Raw genomic sequence first — 13,189 nt, 5'->3', positions numbered from 1 at the left:
TTGCTCTGCTACAAATAAAATCCAATGGTTCTTAATTTTGATTAGTAAATGTAAGGTAATTTTGATAATATACATATAATTCGCATCATTTTAAAAATTGTGCAAGTGGAGAATTTACTGAGAAACACAGAATTTCTATCCAGGGCTTCATAATTTCGTGAAGGTATTTATGAAGTTTGCTCTGCATGCTTAGGAATGTGGAGATCTTGGCCTGGGACATCTGGGCCATGGGAGGCAAAGTAGCTAAGATAAGCAGTGGGGTATGTTATATCGTGTCAGGTTCAACCTGGTATGGTGGAGTAGGTCCTTAGAGGATGGAGTTGGCCAGATATCTTTGGTGAAGTGTGTGTGTATTTGTGTAATGTATTTAGAATACAACTGGGAAATGACGCACATAGATGCATGTATGCAGATGAACATGCTTATCTCATTAGCGTGTAAGTACTCCTCTCCTTGTGCCACAACACTGACGTGTCCCTATCACCACCACGGCACCCATCAATACTATGTGTCCTTCCCACAAGGTTATGAGCTCAGTGAGGACATATTTGTGTCTGTCATTTGGTATATCCCCATTCACATGCTGCTTGGCACATTTTAGCGCTCAATATAAATTTCAACGGCTTGTTAAATAAATACATACTAAATACAACTACTGAAACTTTGACCAAGTTGGTTTAAGATGTAATCCCAGTATCAGTGTTAAAATGCTTAAGGAAGGAAAATGTAAGTGAATTTACATTATACAACGATTCCCTTTTAAAAAGTGTTCAGTGTACAGAATTCTCTTTAATTTATTCCACCAATTTGTTCCAGTTTGCATAAGTGAAGAGCTGGCTCCTGATATGCCGTGTCAGGCTTTGCAATGTACTAGCACTTCCTGTCTGGGTACATGTTTGTGTTCATGGCTAGGAAAGCAGATCTTACAGCCAAATGAATTTCATGACTAAAGTCATAAAGTTCTTTCCTGTCCTTGAGATTAGTGCTAGCTGCTCTCTAAAACATTTTAACGTGTGTGGAGTTATTCATTCCAAGGAGACTCAACTTATTCTTCACAATTTTTGAAGAGCCTTAAGGTGCTTAGGACACATAAGCCGCACTTCAAGGAGGGTAAAAAAAGTGATGGTACCATGCAATGCAGTGTTACAGAACACACATCAGTGGAGGGGGCTGTGGCGCTTGTGGTGCAAATAAATTCCAGCCAGATAAGGTACATAAGAAAAATGTGCTAATGGTTTAACAGAAATTATTCAATTAACAGTAGCCGCTTCCCATTTTTAGAATTATAGGTCATACAGCTTCAAATTTGAAAGCCCCCACCAAAAAAAAAAAAAGTAAAATAGGTGATTTCATATATTCTGGGAACTGAGACCTTCATCAAAATCATTAGGCCAAATTCAGTTGTTTTTAAAAAGGAAATCAACTGATGGCTGCTAAAAGGCGGGGTTGGACCTAATTAGACCTCTGCAACCTAACCAGAATTATAGGTTAGGTTTGCTAAGAGATGTAGCATCTAAAGTGGCAAAAATGCTGAATGATCAGGGACTTAAAATCACTTTCAAAAGGTGTGGCAGAAGTAAGTCCAGATTTTTGCAAATAATACACTGAATATATTACAATATTTGAATACTATTAGTTACTCACCACTCATCTGTCACTTTGTGGTTCTGTGGTGGCTGAAGTCTTGCCTCTATGCTGGAAGCTATGTCACTGGTATTTCAAATACCAGCAGGGTCACCCATGGTGGACAGGTTTCAGTGGCGTTTCCAGACTTAAGCAGACTAGTAAGAAGGACCTGGCAATCTACTTCTAAAAAAATTGGCAGGTGAAAACCTTACAAATGGCAGCAGAACATTGTCTGACGTAGTACTAGAAGATGAGTCCCTCAGGCTGGAAAGCACTTAAAATACAACTGGGGAAGAGCTGCCTCCTCAAAGTAGGGACCACCTTAATGACGTGGATAGAGTAAAGCTTTCGGGACCTTCATCTGCTGATGTGCCATGACTCAAAATGAGAAGAAACAGCTGCAAACACCCATGAATAATCAGAATGTGAAAGTACAAATTGTGAATTTAGGAAAATTGGAAGTTGTCAAAAACGAAATGGAATGCTTAAAGATCGATATTTTTGGCATTAAAAAAACCCATTGCCATCAAGTCGATTCTGACTCATAGTGACATCAATGAGCTGAAATGGACTGGTATTGGCCATTTTGAATCAGACAATCCCATAGTGTACTATGCCTGGAATGATGATTTGAAGAGGAATGGCATCACATTCATTGTCAAAAAGGACATTTCAACAGCTATCCTGAAATAGGACACTGTCAGTAATAGGATAACATCCATATGCTTCCAAGAAAGACCAATGAATATGACACTTATTCCAACTTATGCACCAAACTATAATGCCAAAGATGAAGGAATTGAAGATTTTTACCAACTCTGCACTCTAGAATTGATGAAACATGCAAACAAGATGCATTGATAATTACTAGTGATTGTAATGCAAAAGCTGGGAAGAAAGAAAAAAGATCAGTAGCTGGAAAATATGGCCTTGGTAATAGAAACAATGCTGGAGATCACATGATAGAATTTTGCAAGACCAATGACTTCATTGCGAATACCTTTTTCCAACAATATAAACAGTGACTATATACGTGGACCACACCAGATGAAATACACAGGAATCAAATCGACTACATCTGTGGAAAGAGAGGGTGGAAAAGCTCAATATCATCAGTTAGAACAAGGCCAGGGGCCGAATGCTGAACAAACTATCAATTGCTCATATGCAAGTTCAAGTTAAAGGTGAAGAAAATTAGAACAAGGCCAGGGACCGAATGCGGAACAAACTATCAATTGCTCATATGCAAGTTCAAGTTAAAGGTGAAGAAAATTAGAACAAGTCCACGAGAGCCAAAGTATGACCTTGAGTATTTTCCACCTGACTTTATAGAACATCTCAAAAATGGACTTGACACGTTGAACACTAATGACGGAAGACCAGAGGAGTTGTGGGGTGACATCAAGGACATCATACATGCAGAAAACAAAAGGTGATTAAAAAGACAGGAAAGAAAGAAATGACCAAAATGGACGTCAGAAGAAACTCTGAAACTTTCTATTGAACAAAGAGTAGCTAAAGTGACTGGAAGAAATGATGGAAAAAAAAAAAAAAAAGAGCTGAACAGAAGATTTCAAAGGGCAGCTTGAGAAGACAAAGTAAAGTATTATAACAAAATATACAAAGACCTGGAGTTAGAATACCAAAAGGGAAGAACACGTGTGGTATTTCTCAAGCTGAAATAACTGAAGAAAAAATTCAAACCTCGAGTTGAAATACTGAAGGTTTCTATGGGCAAAATGGAAACCCTGGTGGTATAGTGGTTAAGAGCTATGGCTACTAACCAAAAGGTGGGCAATTTGAATCCAACAGGTGCTCCTTGAAAACCATATGAGGCAGTTCTACTCTGTCCTATATATAGGGATGCTATGAGTCAGAATTGACTCGATGGCAACAGGTTTGGTTTTATGTATTTTTTATAGGCAAAATATTGAACAATGCAGGAAGCATCAAAAGAAGATGGGAGAAATACACAGAGTCACTGTACCAAAAAGAACTGGCCTATGTTCAACCATTTCAGCGTATGAGCAAGAATCAACGGTATTGGAGGAAGAAGTCCAGGCTGCACTGAAGGCACTGATAAAAACAAGGCTTCAGATTTGGCAGAATATCAATGGAGATGTTTAAGCAAATGGATGCAATGGTGGAAGCACTCACTCATCTATGCCAAGAAATTTGGACTACGGCTGCTTGGGCAATTGATTGAAAGAGATCCATATTTGTGTCCATTCCAAAGTTGATCCAACATAATGCAGAAATTGTTGAACAATATCATTAATATCACATGCAAGTAAAATCTTGCTGAAGATAATTTAGAAACAGCTGTAGCAGTACATCGACAGGAAACTATCAGAAATTCAAGCTGAATTCAGAAGAGTATGCGGAATGCGGGATATCACTGTAATGTCAGATGGATCTTGGATGAAAGCAGAGAATACCAGAAAAATTTGTTATGGATTGAATTGTGTCCCCCCCAAAATGTGTGTCAATTTGGCTAGGCCATGATTCCCAGTATTGTGTGATTGTCTACCATTTTGTCATCTGATGTGATTTTCCTATGTGCTGTAAACCCCACTTCTATGATGTTAATAAGGCAGGATTAGAGGCAGTTATATCAATGATGCAATCTACAAGATTAGGCTGTATCTTGAGTCAATCTCTTTTGAGATATAAAAGAGAGAAACAAGCAGAAAAACAGAGGGACCTTATTACCACCAAGCAAGAAAAGCCAGGAGCACGTGTGTCTTCTGGACCTGAGGTTCTCATGCTGAGAAGTTCCTAGACCAGAGGAAAACTGATGACAAGAACTTTCCCCAGAGCCAACAGAGAGAGAAAGCCTTCCTCTGGAGTTGGCACTCTGACTTCAGACTTCTAGCCTCCTAGACTGTGAGAGAATAAATCTCTGTTAAAGCCATTCACTTGTGGTATTTCTGTTATAACAGTGCTAGATGACTAAGACAGATGTTTACCTGTGTTTTATTGTCTATGCAAAGGCATTCAACTGTGTAAATCATAGTTAACTTTGGATAACAGTGCAAAGAATGGGAATTCCAGAACTCTTAATTAAGCTCATGTAGAACCTGTATATAGACAAAGAGGCAGTCATTTGAAAAGAACAAGGGGATACTGTGAGGTATGAGTCAGGATTGCATCCTTTCACCATACTTATTCAAGCTGTTTGCTGACAAATGATCCAAGAAGCTGGACAACATGGAGAAGAAAATGGCATCAGGTTTGGAAGAAGACTCATTAACAACCTGTGGCAATATGAAGATGACACAACCTTCCTTGCTGAAAGCAAAGAGGATTTGAAGCACTTACTGATGAAGATCAAATCCATACTTCAATATGGATTACACCTTAACATAAAGAAAACAAAAGTTCTCACAACTGGACAAATAAGTGACATTATGATAAATGAAGAAAAGATTGACATTCTCAAGGAGTTCATTCTGCTTGGATCCATAATCAACCCCCATGGAAGCAGCAGTCAAGAAATCAAATTACATATTGCATTGGGCAAATCTGCTACGAGAGACCTTCTTAAAGCGTTAAAAGCCAAAGATATTACCTTGAGGACTAAAGTGTACCTTACCCAATCCATGATATTTTCAATCCCCTCATAAGCATGAGAAAGCTGGACAATGAATAAAGAAGACCAAAGAATTGATGCCTTTGAATTACAGTGTTGGCTAAGCATATTGAATATACCATGGACTGCCAGAAGAACAAACAAATCTGTCTTGGGAGAAGCACAGCCAGAATGCTCCTAAAAAGGGAGGATGGCAAGGCTTCATCTTATGTACTTTCGATATAATATCAGCAGGGACCGGTCCCTGGGGAAGGACATCATGCATAGTAAAGACAGTGTCAGCAAAAAAGAGGAAGACCCTAAACGAGATGGATTGATACAGTGGTTGCAACAATGGGCTCAAATATAGCAACGATTGTGAGGATGGCACAGGACCAGACAGTGTTACATTCTGTTATACATAATGTCACTATGAGTCGGAACAGACTTGATGGGATCTAACAAAAACAGTTTTGCAAATTCATTGTCCCATGGATAATTGTAATTCCTAATGTGTTCATGATAGGGTATTATAAAAAGATATAGACTGTCACTAAACTACAATATCTCATTGCAAACCCAGAATAAAGAAATAAGGTTCGAAGTTTAGGGCCTGAAACTAAAGAGCATGTGCTCTTGAGAGAGCTGATTACTTCACGCTGATTGCCTTCTGGGTGCATTGGTATAAAAGTGATTATGTCTTTGTTTTTCTATTATTTCCAATATTATTTAGTTCAATTGCTTTTCCCATTTGCCTTTAATTTCTGTAATATTAGGAACACAAATGAGTTCCATTTCCTAAATATGAAGGAATTTCAGCATCATTTATCTTTGTTAGGTCAGAGCACTTGACAGCAAATTCATGTGGTTTTGCATTATTGAAATTTGTTCCATTTTTAGAAGATAATTTTCAAACTACTATTGGGCTTATGAGAAGGTTGTGGTTTTGCATTCGTCTGTATTTTTCCTGGCATTTTAATACTACAGGTGCATTTGCATATAGTTTTAGTTAGATTCTGTAAAATATCTTGAATGTTAACAGCTACACTAATATGATTCAATTTTTTTTTTTTTTTTTTTACAGGATTACATTTTTCATGTCTTACCAGGATAATCGCATATTTGCTCATATGTTTAGGTGTAATTTGGTTTCCCACAAAACTAGAACCAGAATTTATTAAACCAATCAGCAAATGGAGTGTTTACAACTGATGTTTGAGCCCTTGGCTTGAGTGTGCACTAGCATAAATTAAAAAAATTTTTTTTTCTTAAGATAAATTCTTAGAAGTTGTTTGCTGTGTCAATGACAATGCATTTTGTAAAGTGTCTTGATATTGCCAAACTGGCCTTCAGAAATGTCATTCCAGTTAAAATTCTCACCAACAGTTTCTGGGCATGCCAGAGCGTGGGTGTTCGTGAATTCCTTGATGTAAGTGAGGCCTCACCTCCCCAAAGGATTCTCTGGCCAGAGCTGCGTTTCCAGGGTGGAAGGCATTACCATCAACCGTCTTTATCTCTCAGACCCAAGAGTGGTTGTGTGGGGGTGGGGAGAGCGGCACCTAAGGTCTTGGCTTCCAAAGCCTACGCTGGGGTCACTGGGAAGATCCCAGTCCTCCCTGAGCCAGCCCATGCATACGTGGCTGCCTTACAAGACATTCTGTGGAAGCTACACGTGTATCCACTCACTGACACAGAAGAAAGCCACCATTTAAATCGCTTAAGGGAATCAAGACTGGCAGTCAACAAAGACAGCCAGATACAGTGGATGAGTCATGGTTTTCATAGACAAAAGACTTGACTTAGGTTAGAACTCAGTCACCTATTAGTCATATATTAAGGTTAGAACTCAGTCACCTATTAGTCATATATTATTGGCTTAAGGATCTTTAAGCAAGAGGATCTCAGTTTTCACATCTGTAAAATGAAAGTTCTGGATGCAAAGACCTTTAAAATGCCTTGCAGCACTAATATGGTTCTAGAACTTTTAACTATAAGAAATAATTCTGAAGAAGCATAAAAGTGGGAGTCTAAGAATAGCACATATTTACTTTGAACTTGAGTTGCTCTGGTGGCAAAGTGGTTAAGTGTTTGGCTGCTAACCAAAAGGTCATCAGTTCAAATCCACCAGCCACTCCTTGGAAACTCTATGGGGCAGGTCTACTGTGTCCTATAGGGTCACTAGGAGTCAGAATCGACTTTTGGCAATGGGTTGGGTTTGGCTTGGTTTAGTAGAACATATTTCCTTCCATTAAAGGGACAATTTGAGTCTACTTAACTGTAAAAAAGGAAGAAAGTCAAACAGTAACATAAACATTGCAGCTCGAAGACTATTTGAAGGCATATTAGGGAAGGGGAAGAGAACAAATCTAAACAGAAGAGTCAACATGACAAAGATATTTCTGTCTTTGTATAAAGAAAAACTTCTAAACTATATCTATTCGAAACATGACATCAAGTTTTCCTTCAAAGTCCCCATGAGGGAAAGTATGCAATATATTATTTTGAAAATGATTATGCTAAAATATCAAATTTCTGGAAACCTAACAGCAAACGTGACATTACTCTGTGTATGGCCCCAGGAACTTCAGAAAATGCTTAGTAAAATGATCACTTAGGAAAATATTTCATGAAAATTTGGTAAAAAAATGACTAGTATAGAGCAAATTTGTATATTCTTTTTTTTTCCATGTTGTAATAAGGAGATACTTCCTTTCCTATTTGGTTCAATCTATGAAGTCAAACATGTACAGCAAGACAAATAACAAGGCACATGTTTTTTTCCCTCTGTTCCTAAAATATTTTTATAGTAAAACTAAATTTTTATGTACCTTATTTTAAAAATGATTATATAAGACACATTCTATCAAGAAAGGACACTTAATTATGTCAACAAACATTTCTTAGCCCTTTATTATTTACTGAGCATTCTATCGTTGTTATTTCTGGTCAATGAAACAAAATGTGAGTACAATTTTCCTAGAAAGAGCAGTTTTCTCCAGTAATCATTTGCCTAATTAATGTATATATAGAAAGCATAAGTATGTATCCAAAACCAAAGCCTTTGCCATAGAGTCGATTCTGACTCATAGTGACTCTATAGGACAGAGTAGAATCACTCCATAGGGTTTCCAAGGTTGTAATCTTTACAGAAGCAGACTATCACATCTTCCTCAGTGGAGTGTCTGGTGGGTCCAAACCTTTTTGTTAGCAGCCAAGAACTTTAGCCACCTTACCACCAGGGCTCCTTATAAGTACATATACCAAAAACCCACTGCCGTCGAGTCAATTCTGACTCATAGTGACTTTACAGGACAGAGTAGAACTGCCCCATTGGGTTTCTAAGGAGTGGCTGGTGAATTTGAACTGTTGACCTTTTTTTTTTTGGTTAGCAACCGAGCTCTTAACCACTGTGCCATTAGAGTTTCATATGTATGCATATTCATAATTCTTATACATAGTTTACTAAGGACTTCAATTTAGAGTATATGTCAGAAATTGTATAATTTCACTGAAATAAAAACAGAACATTTTTGAAGTTAGGAAAATTCTTTGAGTTCAGACCCTGCATTTTACAAATAAAGAAAGCCAATGGCTTGTCCAAGCCTGATCTGAGTCTGTTTGTGTCATAGGTAGGATTAGGAGCCAACCGTCCTGAATACTTCCTGCTGTATCTATTAAATTATAGTTCTACTCTTTATCTATTAACTGTAAGAGGCCACTGTCTCTGCCATGATAAAAGTGTTCAAACGATAAGTGAATAAAATTTTATGTTGGCCCAGGACAGGAACCATTCCTGAAGACAACTCATCAGACATGGAAGGGACTGGACAATGGGTTGGAGAAAGATGCTGATGAGGAGTGAGCTACTTGTATCAGGTGGACACTTGAGACTGTGTTGGCATCTCTTGTCTAGAGGGGAGATGGGAGGGTAGAGGGAGTTAGAAACTGGCAAAATGGTCATGAAAGGAGAGACTGGAAGGAGGGAGCAGGCTGACTCATTAGGGGGAGAGTAAGTGGGAGTATGTAGTAAGGTGTATATAAGTTTATATGTGAAAGACTGACTTGATTTGTAAGCTTTCGCTTAAAGCACAATAAAAATTATTTTTAAAAAAAGTTTTTTTTTTTTTTTTAAAGGCTGATGTCCCTAGATAAATTTCCAGTTTCCTTAACTGTGTAAATTTGTGAAACTTACAATAACCTGACTTCATTTATGCAGGTGAATGAGTTCTTTGATATTACACAAAATGAAATTAATCATAGTACAACTTTGATAAACACCTGGGAGGGAAACTGATTTACAATCTAAAGCACTTTTGTTGAATGTTTTATTTGCACTCTCTATACTTCTCAGTGGGAAATAGAGTAAATGTTGCCCATAAATGTGTGTCTATTTTAAAGCTGGACTGAAAGCAGAAACTTGTCCAGGTAGAAACATGTCCAGTGACCTGGACAAGTTTATAAAACTCTTGTCATGTTAAAATTGAAATCGAAACCTAATTTACCTGATTTCAAGTTAATGTCTAGTCTAGAATTCTTATAAGATAAGCTTAATATAAATGATCCCCTGTGGAAATATCTGAATTGGAGTATCTGAAAACTTTTTAAATTTTTGCACATCTCTCCTCAAGTGAACATCATAGCCAAGGTACAGGCAATGTAACTATAAATAAATTTTATTTTAAAATAACTGTACACACCAATGTGTTCTAATAAAACCATCAAAAAATTTGGGAGTAAAGCTATTCATTTTTAAAAATTTTATGTTAGCAAAACCAAGCTAAACATAAATTTATCTAAATTCAGGAAGCCCAAATTCCATCCACAGAAGAAGAGAGTTAAAAAACCAACCAAACAAACAAAAACCTCTATACCTCCCCACAGTTACCTCCCTGGTTGAAGGAGAATCTGTTTTGCATCAGGGACTCTCAGTGACTCACCAACTCTACTAATAATAAATGCTTCACATAGAAATGTTTTCTGCGAAGATTATGACAACTCACTGCAGCTGCAGAAAACCTAGCCACTTCCTTAGGAAGGCTTTTTCTGCTGCACTGAACTCTAATTGTTTTTATTTATTAGACTATTACGTTCCTCGTATAACTGTGAGCATCAGTCACAGTCTCTCCTCCCTAAAACCTTGCAGCTTTATTCTTGGGGGGTAAGTATGTACTAAGTGCAAATGTGGCTGTGTTGAACTAAAATACAACTTTGTCTCAGTCCTCCAAAATGAGACAGTGTGGAGGGAACAGGTCATTATGAGTGACATCACTATCCAAAGAAACATAAATGATGTTTTCAGTGAGATTTGGTAAAGTAGCTAAGATAGTAAAACAAATAAATTAATGGCAGTAGAATTACTGTTTGTAATTGTTTCTTTTAATGCCTGGGAGGGAAGAAATCAATGAATTTCTTTCAAAAATAGTTCCCTAACTGAACAAGAGCATTTTTTCTTAATGTAGCTGTAATCGAAAATTTATTTAACAGCAAATTGAGATCTTGTGCAAATGACGAAAAAAACCACATATTCCCAGTCATCATGCCACTCCTTCAGTTTCATATAATATTGATGAACAGCACCATTAACTACAAATACAGGGAGAAAGATTAAATCTACAATGGCCCATTCTAGTACAGAGATTTGAGGGTTTTTTTTTTTTTCAGTCTTAAAGCAAGTCATGATTAGTTATAAAGAATTGCAGGGCTATAATCAGACACCAAAATTGTCTTTTCTAGTTGTTTTTGAAATGTGTAATATGCTAATAACCTGTTCATTAAATTGGTATTTTCTATTTCATTTAAGAAAAAGCCCTTTGTATTAGCAAAGCATGTTTGACTATTTTCATAGAATGAACTATAATCACACTTTTAGAATAATTTACAGAGATTACAACAGCTTATTACTTTGTAGCTTACCTCAAAGTGGGCAAAATAAGATCTAAGTTTTTGTACAGGACTGCTCCAAGAACAAATACAGATGATTCATCTAATTCTAGAAAGAATAAATTTTTTAAAATTAGCAAAATAGCAAGAAAAATACTGTTTTATAAAACAGTAATCCGCTTATTATAAGGGGATTATACTACTTGCTGATGTGAAGATGAAGCCAAGGAGAAGAAAAGCCTTCCTAACCATCCATGGGGAAGGATAGCCGCGCACCTCATGTGCCTCACAGGTGCTGGCTCTAAAAGATGTGTTTTTTGTGGTTCTGCATCGTGAAGTAACCTTTCTCTACCACACTGAGATAAGAAACTGCTTTAATTGCAGTTAATGAGTTTAAATTCCCAAATGATATGGGAAAGGAGAGTCAATTCTCTTCTGGAGCACTGTTACATGGACAAAATCTCCAAGGTAAGAACTGTTGTTACATTTTTAGTTGCCAGTGAATCAGTTCTGACTTATGATGTCCTTATATGTTTCAGAGTAGAACTGCTCCATAGGATTTTCAAGGCTGTGATCTCTCGGAAGCCGATTGCCAGGCCCATCTTCCAAGGTACCTCTGGGTAGATTAGAACTGCCAACCATTCAGCACGTAGTAGAGTGCTTAACCATTTGTTACCCCCAGGGATTCCAAGGTAAGAATTAAGGGCACACTATCGCTCTTGAAAATGCTTATTAATTTTAGCAACTACTGAAGATGTTCTTAAAAATTATTTTTTAGAATTTATTTTTATATACTAGTGTCTTCAAGCCAAAGAAGATTTTAATGTGAGGCACATAAAATGACTTTGCATAGAAAATGCAATGCTTTTTAATAGCTAAAGTTAAAATATTAGGCCAGGTGTTATACTGGAATAAAATTGTCAATACTGAAACTTGACTACATTAAGCTCAGGTCTATAATTAGCACTTGAATTGTGTGTGTGTGTGTATGTGTGTGCCAATTTAATAGATCCTTTCCTTCAGTAAATTCAGAGATGTAAAGACTAACTGTAAGTTCTCTATATTTACAAAATTAGTTTAGAATCATGATTGTGGACTGTTTCTAAACCATTTAATGTATAGATATTTACATGTAGCATCTCATTAAACGATCTTATCAGAAAATGTTTTGTTCAAAGCTCAAATCATTTCACATATTTACCTTTTGATGACAGAGGAGTGAAAATGCTTTTTGGAATCACCACTCTATCTTCTGAATTTCTTGCCCAGTCAACCATTCCCTTCCGTCCTTTCATTGGGAAATTGATGTCTGTTAGAACAGAGGCTGCAGGAAGCTTCTGAATGCTAGCCACTACAAAAAAAACAAAACAAAAACCATGTCAAATAAAATCTTGTTTTACTTCCTGGTATAATCACTGTAGATCAAATTAAGTCTTAATGTACATTAAAAAATAAAATTTCAAGTCAAAATTATATTTATCAGAGCCACGCAGCAGACTTCTCTCTTATGATTCTTAATATTTTTCATTAAATTTGTTGATTCTTTCACTTATCAATCTAGGTTTTGTGTTATTGGCAGCATGAATCATACAATGATGGTTAAGAGCATGGTGGATATTCTGAGAGGACAAGTACCACCATACTGGTTGTTCATGGCTGGCCTCCATTCCAACTGTTAGCAGACCATACTGTATTATTTGTCAAATATTTTGATCACAACACCTGATTACTAGACTGAAATTTGTATTTAAATATGAGCTCTGTCTTCAGAACAAATGTTCTGCATTTACATCCGAATGTTGTACTAGGCACAAATTTTTCATTGATTACATGGGACACCATAAAGACATGGAGAACAAAACCACATTGCTTTGAGAGACAGGATAGTACGAATCCAAGTAATAAAGCACTGATAATGCTATAACCACAGATTCAATATTATATGTAGAAGCATTCATCAAATAGGTAATAATAATAAACAATTCTTCAAACTTCTCCCTGCAAGTGAATGTAATTAATGTATGTATGTGAATGGTGAATTGTGTCACTACCAACTGGAAAAATTTTAATATACATTGAGAAAATTCATGAATGACGTTTGGTGATGCCTGA

At 36.7% G+C, this 13,189-nt stretch overlaps 1 protein-coding gene across 1 annotated transcript in view; it reads right to left on the bottom strand.

The window, feature by feature from the left end:
• ADGRB3 (adhesion G protein-coupled receptor B3) overlaps window positions 1-13,189 on the bottom strand; it is a 795,310-nt gene that overhangs the window by 341,896 nt on the left and 440,225 nt on the right. The window contains exons 12-13 of the mRNA XM_023544583.2: window positions 12,279-12,428; window positions 11,111-11,186 (exon numbers count right to left, since the gene is read on the bottom strand). Coding sequence (XP_023400351.1) covers window positions 11,111-11,186; window positions 12,279-12,428 — 226 coding nt within the window. The remainder of the gene's footprint in view (window positions 1-11,110; window positions 11,187-12,278; window positions 12,429-13,189) is intronic.

This window comes from Loxodonta africana, chromosome 1, assembly GCF_030014295.1.
Source record: "Loxodonta africana isolate mLoxAfr1 chromosome 1, mLoxAfr1.hap2, whole genome shotgun sequence".
Classification (NCBI taxonomy): Eukaryota; Metazoa; Chordata; class Mammalia; order Proboscidea; family Elephantidae; genus Loxodonta; species Loxodonta africana.
Note: the sequence above shows the minus strand (reverse complement) of the source record. Positions and strands in the feature narration are given on the sequence as shown.